The 12,715-nt window shown below is 43.9% G+C and overlaps 1 protein-coding gene across 11 annotated transcripts in view; it reads right to left on the bottom strand.

Moving 5' to 3' along the window:
* Positions 1-12,715, bottom strand: part of frmd4a (FERM domain containing 4A) — a 99,252-nt gene that overhangs the window by 30,210 nt on the left and 56,327 nt on the right. For 10 of the 11 annotated variants that reach the window (XM_035525512.2, XM_035525513.2, XM_035525517.2 and 7 more), the window contains exon 2: positions 609-674. In XM_035525512.2, the coding sequence (XP_035381405.1) occupies positions 609-674 (66 nt within the window). Of the gene's footprint in view, positions 1-608; positions 675-6,140; positions 6,524-12,715 lie in introns of those variants that run through there. The other variant, XM_035525515.2, reaches the window with a different exon arrangement.

Below are 12,715 nucleotides of genomic sequence, written 5' to 3' on the forward strand. Positions count from 1 at the left end.
AGACCCTCGGTGTATTCACACAGTGATGCTCTGGCAGGCCTGTAGTTACTCTGTCATTTGTAATCATGCAGTCATTTTCATTCCACCTTGTTTTGGGGGGTTTTGCCTTAAGTACATTTACAAAACCAGGTGCGATTCCTATATAGGCCACACAATATAAATGTAAATATATTCAGCCTCTGCACTTAACCTCATAGCCACTGTTTCCATTCAAATCCAATGTGGTGGAGTTCATCAAACAACTGTGCCTCTGTCTAATTAATTACGAATTGCACCATAGACAAATGCAACAGTGTGCAAGGAAACATTATAAAACAGGGCTCTAATCTCTCACTCATGCACATACGCACACCTACACACACACACACACAAAGACCCCCCCCCCTCGCAGATGGTAATTAACTCTCAGAGGAGCAGTGAGGATTTCCCTTCTCAGACCAGTGAGAGGAAATCTGAGATAGCAATCATAAAACCACACAGTTCACACCTCCTTTATTCTGCAGTGCAATACTGCAGGCAGGCAAGGTGGGCGGACACGAGGCTGTAGGGTGTCCCTGCATCACCCCACGTCCCCTCTAGCAGACTGCTACTGGGTGCGAGCCACTGACCTGCACAAGGAGCTCCAGCTTCCTGTCGTCCAGGAGATGGACCTGACATCTCCGCCCCTCCGTCATCTAGAAAAAGAGGGAGAGAGAGAGAGAGGGAGCGAGGGAGAGAATGATTAACCATTGCACACCGATAGCAGTAACCTCATCATCAACAACAAAAACAGCAGCAGCAAATACTGGGTCATCATGAAAAGATGGCAAAACCGCAACGGAAACTCTCCTTACATAGGTACACCCACCCATACACCCACACCCACACACACAAATACACAAAAACAAACTACCATTTAAGTGGAAGTGTTGCACAAGCAGTCTTGTGTTGACTGCTGTCCTGGCTCACGGCTAATGCTAAGCACACATGCCTCTTCCTTTGGCTCAGCTCATGTAGGTCTCCATCTGCAGTGCAGCCTAATGTGCTGCATGCCGCATCAAGCACAGTCACATTAACCTAGCAGTTTTATAGTTCTACACGGAAACAGCAATTATCATTGCAAACAAGCTCGCCTCTACCTCTCCCCTTCTCATTCTGTCTCTGGTGCCCGCAAGTGCTCACACACACACACACACACACACACACACACACACACACACACACAGATCAGGAGAACCACAGTTTCATTCATGTCCCATCAGGCTTAAATGAAATATTCCCACCATGCAGTATTTCCCATAAACAACTTTGCTGCCATATTCAAACAACAGATGTACCGGAGATGTTAAGATATGGAAGTGTGTGCTGTTGTACATAATACCAAACAGCCACCATACAATATGTGGCCCCATGTGGCACGGTAAACAACAGTAATATTTTATTACACGCACACATGGATGCTCGCGCGCGCACATACACACACACACACACACACACACACACGCACGCACGCACACATACACGTGCACACACACACATGCACACTGTGTGTTCTGCTAGTAAATATAGCTGCATTTAATTTTAATGTGAGGCTGTTTACCTTTGCACTGATCAATTCTCCTCTCAGCACTAGAGAGGTCCACAGAATAGACTAAAAAAAAGCAGATTCCTATTTTATATCCATGTATTGTATGTATGTATTTTATATACATATATACAATTGATCAATTTTAGATAAAAGTCTCATTAGTAGAGGTATTGTTAACCAAACACAAAAGCCTGGAAGACTTCACAAACCTGTGACTGTCTTTTCACAGCCACTGTCCTTAGTCATACTCTGTCCATTTAGGGTCTGAAGGGGCTGACACTCATCAGTAATGCCCAGCTACAGAGCATTCATCCAGAAAGCAGCCTTCAACAGATCACTCAACCAGAAACACACACATCCACACCCACACGCATGCAGGCACACACACATACAATCACTGTTGTTAACTATCTAACATATCTAGCCTTAAACATAACTTAGGCCTAAACTCTTAGCTTTGGTATTATAGTTCCAGAATTCTAGAATACATTTTTTTATAATCCAGTCCACTGCTGTTGACTGGTGAGGATGACCCCAGTGACAACTGAACAGCCCACCAGCGTGGCGTGAGGAAGGTCTGACTGGCCGCACTGACTTCATCGTGGCCGCTCTGCTCAAGGACATGGACGAGTGCATGTCTTTAATATTAAAAAGGAGCAGCAGGAAAACAGAAATAAATAAAGTCAAATCTACACAGACTGACCGTGCGTCCTCCCTCTGGGGGATGTGTGCACGACTATCTTCAGAAGTCTTCCTCTGCCTCTGGCTGCAATTATGCAGCCAGCACACTTTGCAGCACACAAACATGCTTGGAATTACCTTCACTTGATTTTTTTTTCCTGTCTTTTGGCTGCACATCACTCCACATTCTTTCACAAATCTTTTGTGTGTGTGTGTGTGTGTGTGTCTGTGTTTCACATTGTTATTACTGTGTGAAGTGGTAAACATCCTTGGCAGATGACACACACACACACACACACACACACACACACACATACACACAATCTGGCAAACAAACCGCCGAGGGGCAGAACACTGCTGTGGCATTAGAACACAGGCCTGCTGCGATATTGCTTTGACTGGCAAACCAGTCAAGGTTGTGTAAATTAAAATTCAAACATATGCTGATTGCATCACTCACATTTGCATTTACTCTCTTTTGCTTGGCGCCCTGCCCCCAACCCTGTAGCGTTGCTTGGAAGAATGCTGGCAATGCTGAACCCTCATCTTCCTCTCAGTTGAACATCAGTGTGAATAAATACTCTTCCTCCTTTTATTCCTTCACTCTTTCCCATCTGTTTCCCCTTATGTCCTGTGTGGATACACGAGTGAAGAATCATTCACTGTCACCTGGACTGGTAGTACAAACGCTCACGCGCTTCTCTAACTCCACCCCCCATATAGGCCAAGTTCAAAAGAAAATACGAGGGGGGAAGAACTGAGTGAGATTCCTTAAATGCTTGTCTGCCTGAGTGCGGAGGGATAGGAGCCGAGTTCGGAATCACGCGGCGCTCTTCGGCCTCCTTCAGGAAGCCCTGTTCCCTGAGGAGCACAAACAATGGAGCTGATAAAAGCAGGAGGGCTCATATTTCCTCCCCACTAAGGAAGGGGGGTACTGCAGGACAAAACATCCCTCCATTCTTCTCTTCCTCCCCCTCCCAGGTTCTAAACATGCCTGTCTAAACAGCTGAAGACTACAGAGACCGGCATGACCAGTAACATTACCAAAGTGTATGGAATCATCCATGACTACAGTATGTGTATGTGAGTTTGTGTGTATGTGTAAGACAGGAAGTGTGCCCTCCTCAGAATCTCTGCCTAAACACTACTGTGCAAGTTTGTTATTGACCTGTGAAGTGGTGCTTTTTTTTAGAGAGAGCTGGCAAATTTCTCTCAGCCATGCTAACGTTTCTGCCCACTGCTCTTTCCCCTCTTCTTCTGATCCCATACACTCCTCCACAACCCACCTAAGTTACACCTTCCATCTTGAACTCCTTAAACATATTTATCCTCCCCACTGGTGATGGATTACTGTTCTTCATGCAAGACAGGTGCTTTGAATGCATGCTGCAAGTTAAAGTTCAAGATATATGTAAATCATTATGAGCAATCAGCCACTGTGAACAGACGGGTGGGTGAGACCAGCCCCAGAGCATGTGCAGTGTGGGTGAATTGAGACTAATCCCAGTGAGTGAGAACAGCCCCGGTGAGTGAGCCTAACCCCAGTGAGTGAGAACAGCTCCGGTGAGTGAGCCTAACCCCAGTGAGTGAGCCAATATGTTTTTTTTTATTTTATCACTTCACCAAAACATCAGTCTCTGGCTAAAGCTGCGAGCACATGCCTCCCTTTAGGCATTTGCTCTGAGCTCCTCTGAGCAGGGGCATTTTTAAGCACTAAACTGGAAGCACAAGCTGAGACACCAACTGCATTTTGGCCTGAATGATACTCTTCAGGCCAAGCCAAACTCTTTGACAAGTCAGCACTAGAGTTTATGAAGCATGAGGAATTAGTCTAGCAAGCATTCTCTTCTGTCTACATCCAACAGCGTGCAAAGTCACACCAAAGTCATGTCTTCAATCCAGATCATATCAAAACTGACAGGAAAACTACAAAGCTATGTGTCAGAAACTCCTTCAGAACTCCACAATGATGAGACTGCCAAATATGCTGAAAACGGGTCACACTCCAGTGGTGGGACCATCTCACAAAACTCGATCCACACCGCAGCTCGAAGTCTCACACCTACTGGACATTAGCCTCTGTGTAATGCCTGTGGGGGGAGGGGAAAGGCACCATACTGCTGGTTTACAATCTGCCAACCTGCTAGGCTGCAGGGAGTGCTGTGTTAGTGGGTATGCGTGTGCCTCTGGGTATGACTGGGACTCATTAACTATATAATGTCAGAAGTCTGGCTGTAATCATATAATAATAAGTAGGCTAACTTCTTCCAATAGGTGCCAAATGATTTATGACAAGTTGAATTGTGCACACACACACACACACACACACACACACAATATATATATATATATATATATATATATATATATATATATATATATATATATATATATATATATATATATATATATATAATAATTTTTAGCAACTACATATCATTACATGCTCAGGGGTTTATTATACGCTAAAAGTGAGCCGTTATGGCTTTATTATAGTTTTCAGTAATAAAACAGCACAAATGGCCAATGCGAACAACGCAGTGAATTTCAGGGCAAACTGAGAGTATTTGAACCAGGCTGCAATCCATAAAGTTATTCTAATCTGAGCATCTAAGACATTGCTAAGACCACCCTGATGCAGATTTAATGCTGACGTCAGTGCCCTTTTTAAGGTATCATCAGGAGATAACTGCACTAAATTCAGTACTGATAAGCATAACCTGGGATAGCACCACAGAGCTTCCGAAAAACAAAGACTCAAGGTACTTGGCGTCATGTTCAATATTCTATAAGCATCTCTTCACGAAGACGACCTAAAAGATCTAGATATAACACCTCCATCACCTTTTGTCCGTGCTTCACTGCGATGTTGAGAAGGCGGGCCACGCCGCTGTCAGTATTCAGGATGGGTAATAGGGGTAGCTGGCATTAGCTGCTGACACGGCTGCCCTGCAGTGCAGGGCTGAGGGAGTAAGACTGCAGCACAATAAGACCTCCGCCACACCGCACTTACCTGACAGAACAAGCTCCCCAAGACCTATAAAGCTGTTTATATTGAGCTTTTGCCCAAATACACGCACAAAATTACATTCTAACGAGCCTATACTTTAGCCACCGAAACCATTAAATACTGAATGAACTCTAATAAGGATGAACAGACACATGTATTGTGTACGAGCGGATTCAACCAAATGAGTTTATTTCCTGCTGCTTCCCCCTATATTAGGACGGTTTTTTAGCTGATTATGAGTCCAGCACGTCCGCTAGGCAGCTCACTATAAATCCAGTGCAATAAATGAATCAGAAAGACCAATATTAAGCAAGGAGAGGAGATAAGTTAGCAACAACGACACAACTTGGCATGTAAACTCTTGTCCTTGCACACACAGTCACAGCTCGTGCAGGTCAGTAGCCTTTCTGGAATGATCGGCACACATCCTTCAAAAGATTAAATATTTGTTTCATTTGTAACTATAAGAGGATATCACTGACAAACTACGTTTGGGTAACATAGTATATAGTTCCAGCTAGCCGGATTGCTCTATTACATGCACAGTTTACACAGGTAGGGCAGGATAGCTAACCTAGGGAGAGCCATCGCCGTGGTCATGGTAGTTTGGACTGCCTCTACTGGCCGTGACAAATGCATAATGATGATAACGTTACTCTTCAGCTTTGGTTGTTAGGCACGCTAGCAGGCTAGCTATCATAGCGTAACTCTCTTCATTGTGTTCCTGTATTTTGGCCAGGATATAATCGTAAAGGCATACCCAGATAACTAACAAGGCTTTCCGTTAGGGAAAGTCAGCTAGCGTGGCTGGCTAGCTAGCTATCCATCCATGGAAACAAGCGGGCAGATAACGTTATTAGACACCGACGTGATTAACCTTACCTTCACAATATCAAGGATCCTCAGACATGAATTTCTCTGACTTGCTCAATTATATGTCCTCTCTCTATTAATCCAGACGCAGAGACCATTAATTCCCCCAAAAGGACGTTTCTTTCCCGGCCTAAATCATCGACAGCATCCATTCCATTGTGCCTGCTGTATTAGCTCGCGAAGTCGGCCCGAGCGCTTTCGCTCACTGCATGCAGACCGGATTGACAACAGTGCCAAGGCATCCCATCACTCCGCTCAACGCGCTTTTCACAGGGACGTTGGCCAGCTTCCAAGCAAGCAGCTCTGCACTATTCATCGGAGAAGCGGCTCCCCTCGACAGCCTCCCGACCTCCTCCTCCTCCTCCTCCGCCGCTTTTGTGACACCGGCGTGCAGCAAATGTTGTGATCATACAAAACCGAGGACGTACCAACAGCGAACGGCGAGGGGAACCGATCACCAAACGCGCTTTGAATCACCTTTAGAGTCGGGTAATCTTCCCACGGCTATAATTTTAGCCCGTCTCTTTTGTAAGGTAGGAGAAAAGAGGCTGAAGGGGGAGGAGGGATGGAGGTGAGAGAGTAAACTGCAGACCCCGGTTATATGAAGCTGCAGACGGTTGTGCACGATTTAAAGAAGCAGACCAACAGCCATCAGCCCGACATCTGGATTTGCAGTAGAAACGCCAAAAACATGTGGGAAAGGGTTTCACCCTCTCTCCCTCCTTTTACCCCGCCTCCTTCCGCTCCGACGTTTCTAATTCGGACTACCCTAGCCACTCGTTTGGTTTGGCCCGTTGACGAGAGGGTAAAATGCTTTAACCGACTCGAGATGAGTGACTGTGCGCGCACACCCTTCTCCACTTAACGGCACATGAATGCAGAATACAAATTCTGATGTTCTGTAAAACTGTAAAACGTCGCGCCGTGTCCTGCACAATGCAGTGCAAATAATGTCTATGACAAGTCGCCCATGTCTGCACAATAAAAACTCCAGTGTCAAATTAACACCTAGTGTTGAATCAGCTCCTGCAGTGTTAATGTTTCTCCAGCTGTCATCATTTGCGTGATACTGGTACAAATATCCAGGTGGATATGTGCTTTCAGTCTGATAAAAGTCCTTTGGAGGCTATATGGTCCAACCTCAGTATCCACTGTGCATGAATCCTCACAATTGCCCCCTCCACATCAGACCAAGCCACATGGCATATATGGTATCAGATTCTTGCCAAGTTTATGTTAAAATGGAACTAGAATTTCCATGTAAATCCCCTCAAAGATCAAGATCGATGTTTTTATACTGTTGTTACCACAGTGTAGTTATAAAGAACAATACTGCATGAATGGATATTTTTTACCAGCTTTCTGACTTCTTAAACACACATACACACACACACACACACACACACACACACACACACACACACACATAGAAAGAAAGAGAAAGAAGGAGAGCTCAGAGAGTAAGCCTACTTTTCAATACTGAAAATCAGCAAACAAACCTGGAATAGGAGTTCAATGCTACTGTTGGAGTTCAGTTAATGAGGCTGTGGACCTCATTGTCATTTATGTAGTCAATGTAGTCAGGGATAAAAAAAAACCCAAAATGGTCCCAATGCCTCTCCATGAGCAGATCTTTGATGTAGTGAAACACTAGCTATTTTCAGAAAGTTGAGTTGAGGTGAGCAAGTGTCACAACCGTTAGGACTGTCAAGCTCGGTGCTGCCTCTGGCAGACAGGCCACAGCGGAAACACGCCTGTCCAATTCAAACAGTCCCTCATGATCTCTGAGCTCGATTCTACATATTTTAGCTTTATTGGCTGCTTCCTCTGGGCCCAGGTCCGAACACTTACTCACAAGGGCCTCTTGTTTGAGAGAGAGAGAGAGAGAGAGAGAGAGAGAGAGAGAGAGAGAGAGCGAGAGAGAGAGAGAGAGAGAGAACACAGAGATCCGAACATTTAGACTAAGGAAGACCGAGATGAACTGGGGGCATGGCAGAATGGATGGGAACGGCCAAACTCACACGGTTTTGATTGGAGGAGAGGAGTTCTAAAATAAACTTCAAAAAGCCCATTCCGTCCTCCCCTCCAGGCTAAATGCACAGAGTCATTTAATGCCTCTTTTGAGATCAAAGTGCCCCATGAAACAAGCTGTGCTGAAACTGTGACATACATGCTCCATTAAACAGAAACTGTGCTAAAACTGATATATGTCATATAGTGATAGACGGGGAACAGTTTGAAGGTAAATTTATATGTAAGATGTTCCTAGAAATTTACCATTTGTTCTAATGACATAAATATAATGGCTTTATCTATCTATCTATCTATCTATCTATCTATCTATCTATCTATCTATCTATCTATCTATCTATCTATCTATCTATCTATCTATCTATCTATCTATCTATCTATCTATCTATCTATCTCTCTCTCTCTCTCTCTCTCTCTCTCTCTCTCTCTCTCTCTCTCGCTCTCTCTCTTTCTCTCTCCCCTTGTCTCTAAAAGAAATATGGTTCTTGTTAGAGGCTGCAGAGTCTGGTTGTTTCTGTCTTGTTGCCTGAGGCTGGCACTCAGAGTTGGGTGTATGGTCGGTGGAGAGCTACTATTGTTTTTTAGTGGGCTGTCCTGGGAGAATGCCAGGACAGGTTGTAGGGTCAGCATCAGTTGAGTAGAAGAATGGTGGAGTGGGCAAAAGGATGATGATGTATGATGTGTAGTCTTTGAAATGTGGGCAGCAGTTAAAAGGGGGGGAGAGTGTGACCCACATCACTGGAATTACATATAAAGAGAACTGGCCTTTTAACTTATACAAGATGGAGTCAGTCCTGTCCGCTACAGAAACCCAGCGAGAGTGTGACTAACCCAGCAGCATCTCCTGTGACATGAACGGCAAATTGTTGTGAAAGTCATCTAATATGAAAACAAGTAATGTCGGAGGCTAATTCACTAAACAGGACCGAAAACACTTATTCATCACCTTTATCCAGAAACCACCTGTTTAGGAGATGAAAACACATAACTCTGCCTAAGATGAAAACAAAAACAAATCTGCCAGAAAACAGAATATAGCACATGTTATAATATACTACAAAGGAATATGTTATCATATCCTATTCATTGTTATACTTGTTCATTCAGAACTCAGTTACAAAACATATGAGAATAACATGGCCAAACCATGACACCTTATACCTTATGCCGACTGCTGCGTCTTCGCCCGCTGTGCTGTGGGTGGCTCAGGGACCATGGGGGGGGGGGGGGGGGGGTTATGTGCTGAGGACAGTCATGGTGGTTACGTCTCTGCTTTAAATCACATATCACATCAAGCATCCTCTGCAGCCTCTGAAATCATCTCTTTTACTGTGTGTGTGTGTGTGTGTGTGTGTGTGTGTGTGTGTGTGTGTGTGTGTCTGTGTGTGTGTAACTTTTTGTAATTCTATATGCTGGACCTTTGTGAGTAAGACCAGGTGTAGAAAGCAGGACCTCAGGCCTAGCGTAACATGCCATATATTAGTGTAATAGCCTATTGTCTTACATAGCTATTGCTGTACGTAGTGTAGCTGAGTGGTATAGGTGTGCATATTAAACTATCTGCAGCATCAGTGGACAGCACAAATCACCTCTGATTGATGTAGTGGGAATGAGGGCTTGCTTTCATCAGTGTTCTCATTCTGCTGTGTGTGTTGTATTGGACCACTGAGAACCATTACCCAACCTACTCTATATGTTGAGTGCCTGTAAAGTACGTGTGTGTGTGTGTGTTATTCAGAAGGCTACAGAGAGTTATAACTCCGCATACAGTATGAAACAGCAAAAGGAGCCAATCTTTACATGACTGGAGACCACAGGCCCTGGGAATAGTCACCATATAACTTCTGTACCTCCTCCTCTCTCTCTCTCTCTCTCTCTCTCTCTCTCTCTCTCTCTCTCTCTCTCTCCCTCCTCTTTGTTTCTGTATGTATGTGTCTGCCTGTCTTGTGGGAGAAAAATGTGTTTCTAGTTATGTCTGTGGAAAAAACATACACCCACATGTGAGCACTTCAAACGCATGAGATCTCCCTTGCTGTAATTTCACTGCATAGCTCAGTTACCATCTGGCCTGAAATACACACAAAGCCCAAGTTTCCTGAGCCTCTACACATCCAAACACACATGAATGGATTAGACGAGACATTATGTGGAATGAGGGGGTCTCAAAATATACTACAGTTTGTTTAGTAGAACATTGCATTAATTCAAATGAGGATGAACAGAATTGCATCTGGAGTATATCATGTATTACAGCAGTACACACACATAGAGTTTAAATTCTTGACATGTTGTAGCATAGTTCTCTACCTGCTAACCTGCCAACTAGAGAGGTCTCTCTCTCACACTGTTGTAGTAAGTGGGTCAACACACATACATATTTGGCCTGGAGGTAAATTTATTGTAGCAGTCCATGAACATATCCAAGGCAAATGTCTCTTTGTATCATGTTCACAGATAAAAAAAAAAAAAAAAAAAGTTTTTCAGAGTGTACTAGTCACCAGTGCCATGGGGTGGGGGTAAGGGGAGTGAGAATAAAAGAGAGAGAAAGAGAAGGAGAACGAGAGAGAGAGATAATGCTGACTCAGCGTGTCCTATCTAAGCATGTGAGTCAGTGGAGTAGTAGGGCAGCACATTCATTGTGTGTGCCTTAAATGGGAGAAAACAAAATCACAGTCACACACACACACACACACACACACACACACACACACACACACACACACACACACAGTGCAGATGAGAAATAGAAGAATCTGATTGTGTGTGTGTGTGTGTGTGTGTGTGTGTGTCTGACTTTGGTAAGCTCTAGGGACTGATGCTCCATTCCAGAGGAATGTCTTATCTATTAGAAGCCAGACGTTAAACTTCACCCTTGTAGTAACTTCTGAGAATATGATTTCTTTCCCTTTGTCTGCATCTAGGTTACTTTCCCAGGCTGCAGTTGGGAGTATGCTAGGAGAATGTGTCACTGTAGTGGAACACATCTTTAACTGGAGCAAAATTCCTGAAATTCTTGGGAAACTGGTGAACTCTGGAGTCTAGCAAAAAAGCAGTGACCTGCACCCACCCACACCCACACATCTGCAGTGTGTTAGACTGAAATGGAGCTGTTGATGGAGGCTTGAGGTGCTCCATGATATTAAAGACCTCCCACACATAAACACACATGTATAGGGAGAGCTGGGTTTTCAAATGTAATTCAATCAGACAGTTTGTATGAGTACGTCTTTTCCTTGTGGGTATGACATAGTATACTTGCTTCTGACGCCTCACATGAGAAGCACTAGATCAGCCTACTAGGCCGTACACACAGACACACACACAACCGAGCCGAGAGTAACTGTATTTTAGGGTGGGCCTCTACAGACATTACAGAGGGCTGAGCGGGCCGTTTTAAGTGATCTGTTTCACTTCTCTCATGCCTAACTCTTTCATAATTAAGTGGGTGTAAATCTACCAGACCTTCAGTCTGTGGAGAACATTGCTGAGTACCTTTACCCTGTACCTTACTCCCACTACATCCTGATTGGGTACCAGCCTCTCTATTATTATGCACTCCTGATTGGTGCATTTTTAAATTTGGTTTAACTTGGTGTCCGAGTTTTGAACTCCAGCTGAAGTGCTGTCCAACAAAGAGGACATTTTGACTTGCACTAGATTAAGTGATGGCTGATTGGCTTCTCCAAGGATTACCTACAGGAGAAATGCTATAATTCAAATGTTCAAAATGACTGAAATGTTATTAGTTCAACAATGGGGATATATTACATAGGAAGAGAGAGATGCCTTCTGCTAGAAAGAGAGAGAGAGAGATTTGAATATGAATATGAGTTGGACAAAAAGACTGCTCCTTGGTGATTATAGTTTTGCATGTGAAATTTCAGGTATTCAAACCAGCACTATGGAAAAAAAGTATGATATCACTTACTTGAAGGAATATATTCAAATGTTTTGGGAGTCATTTGGGAAAGTAGCATAGAAGCTCTTTTTTTCTTTAATAAGTGTTGTTTTAGAGCAGTATAATTGGAAAATATCAAGAGAGAATTATCATGCAACTTCATGCTGAACATGCCTTCCTATTTGTACAGACATACACATATATGCAATCAAATACATGAACACACACACATACATATGCACACACACACACACACACACACACACACACACACACACACACACACACACACACACACACACACACAAACACTTACTTATTGTGTGAGTGGTGTCAATTATGCAGACAGATAAAGCGTTTTCAGTTTGTGCTCCTGCAAGGAAGAAGTGTGTTTAAATATTCAATCTGTCTAAATGATTCAGTTCCAGAATTGCTGGGATACAGAGGGTCAGGAGTGTGTTCCCGTGAGTGATGAAAATCTTAATGCTTAATAACAGTATATGTGTGTGAGGAAGCTGGATATTGCATACTGCATTGCCCTTGTACATGATGCCGATGAAAGGGCACTGGAGAGGTCAGCTAAGTGCTTTACTTTAGCCAGTGAAACAGGCACTGCCCCATCTCACCACAGGAGTGCAGCCCTGGGGACAGAGCG

The sequence above is a fragment of the Electrophorus electricus genome, chromosome 6, assembly GCF_041902795.1.
Source record: "Electrophorus electricus isolate QZ-2024a chromosome 6, ASM4190279v1, whole genome shotgun sequence".
Taxonomy (NCBI): Eukaryota; Metazoa; Chordata; class Actinopteri; order Gymnotiformes; family Gymnotidae; genus Electrophorus; species Electrophorus electricus.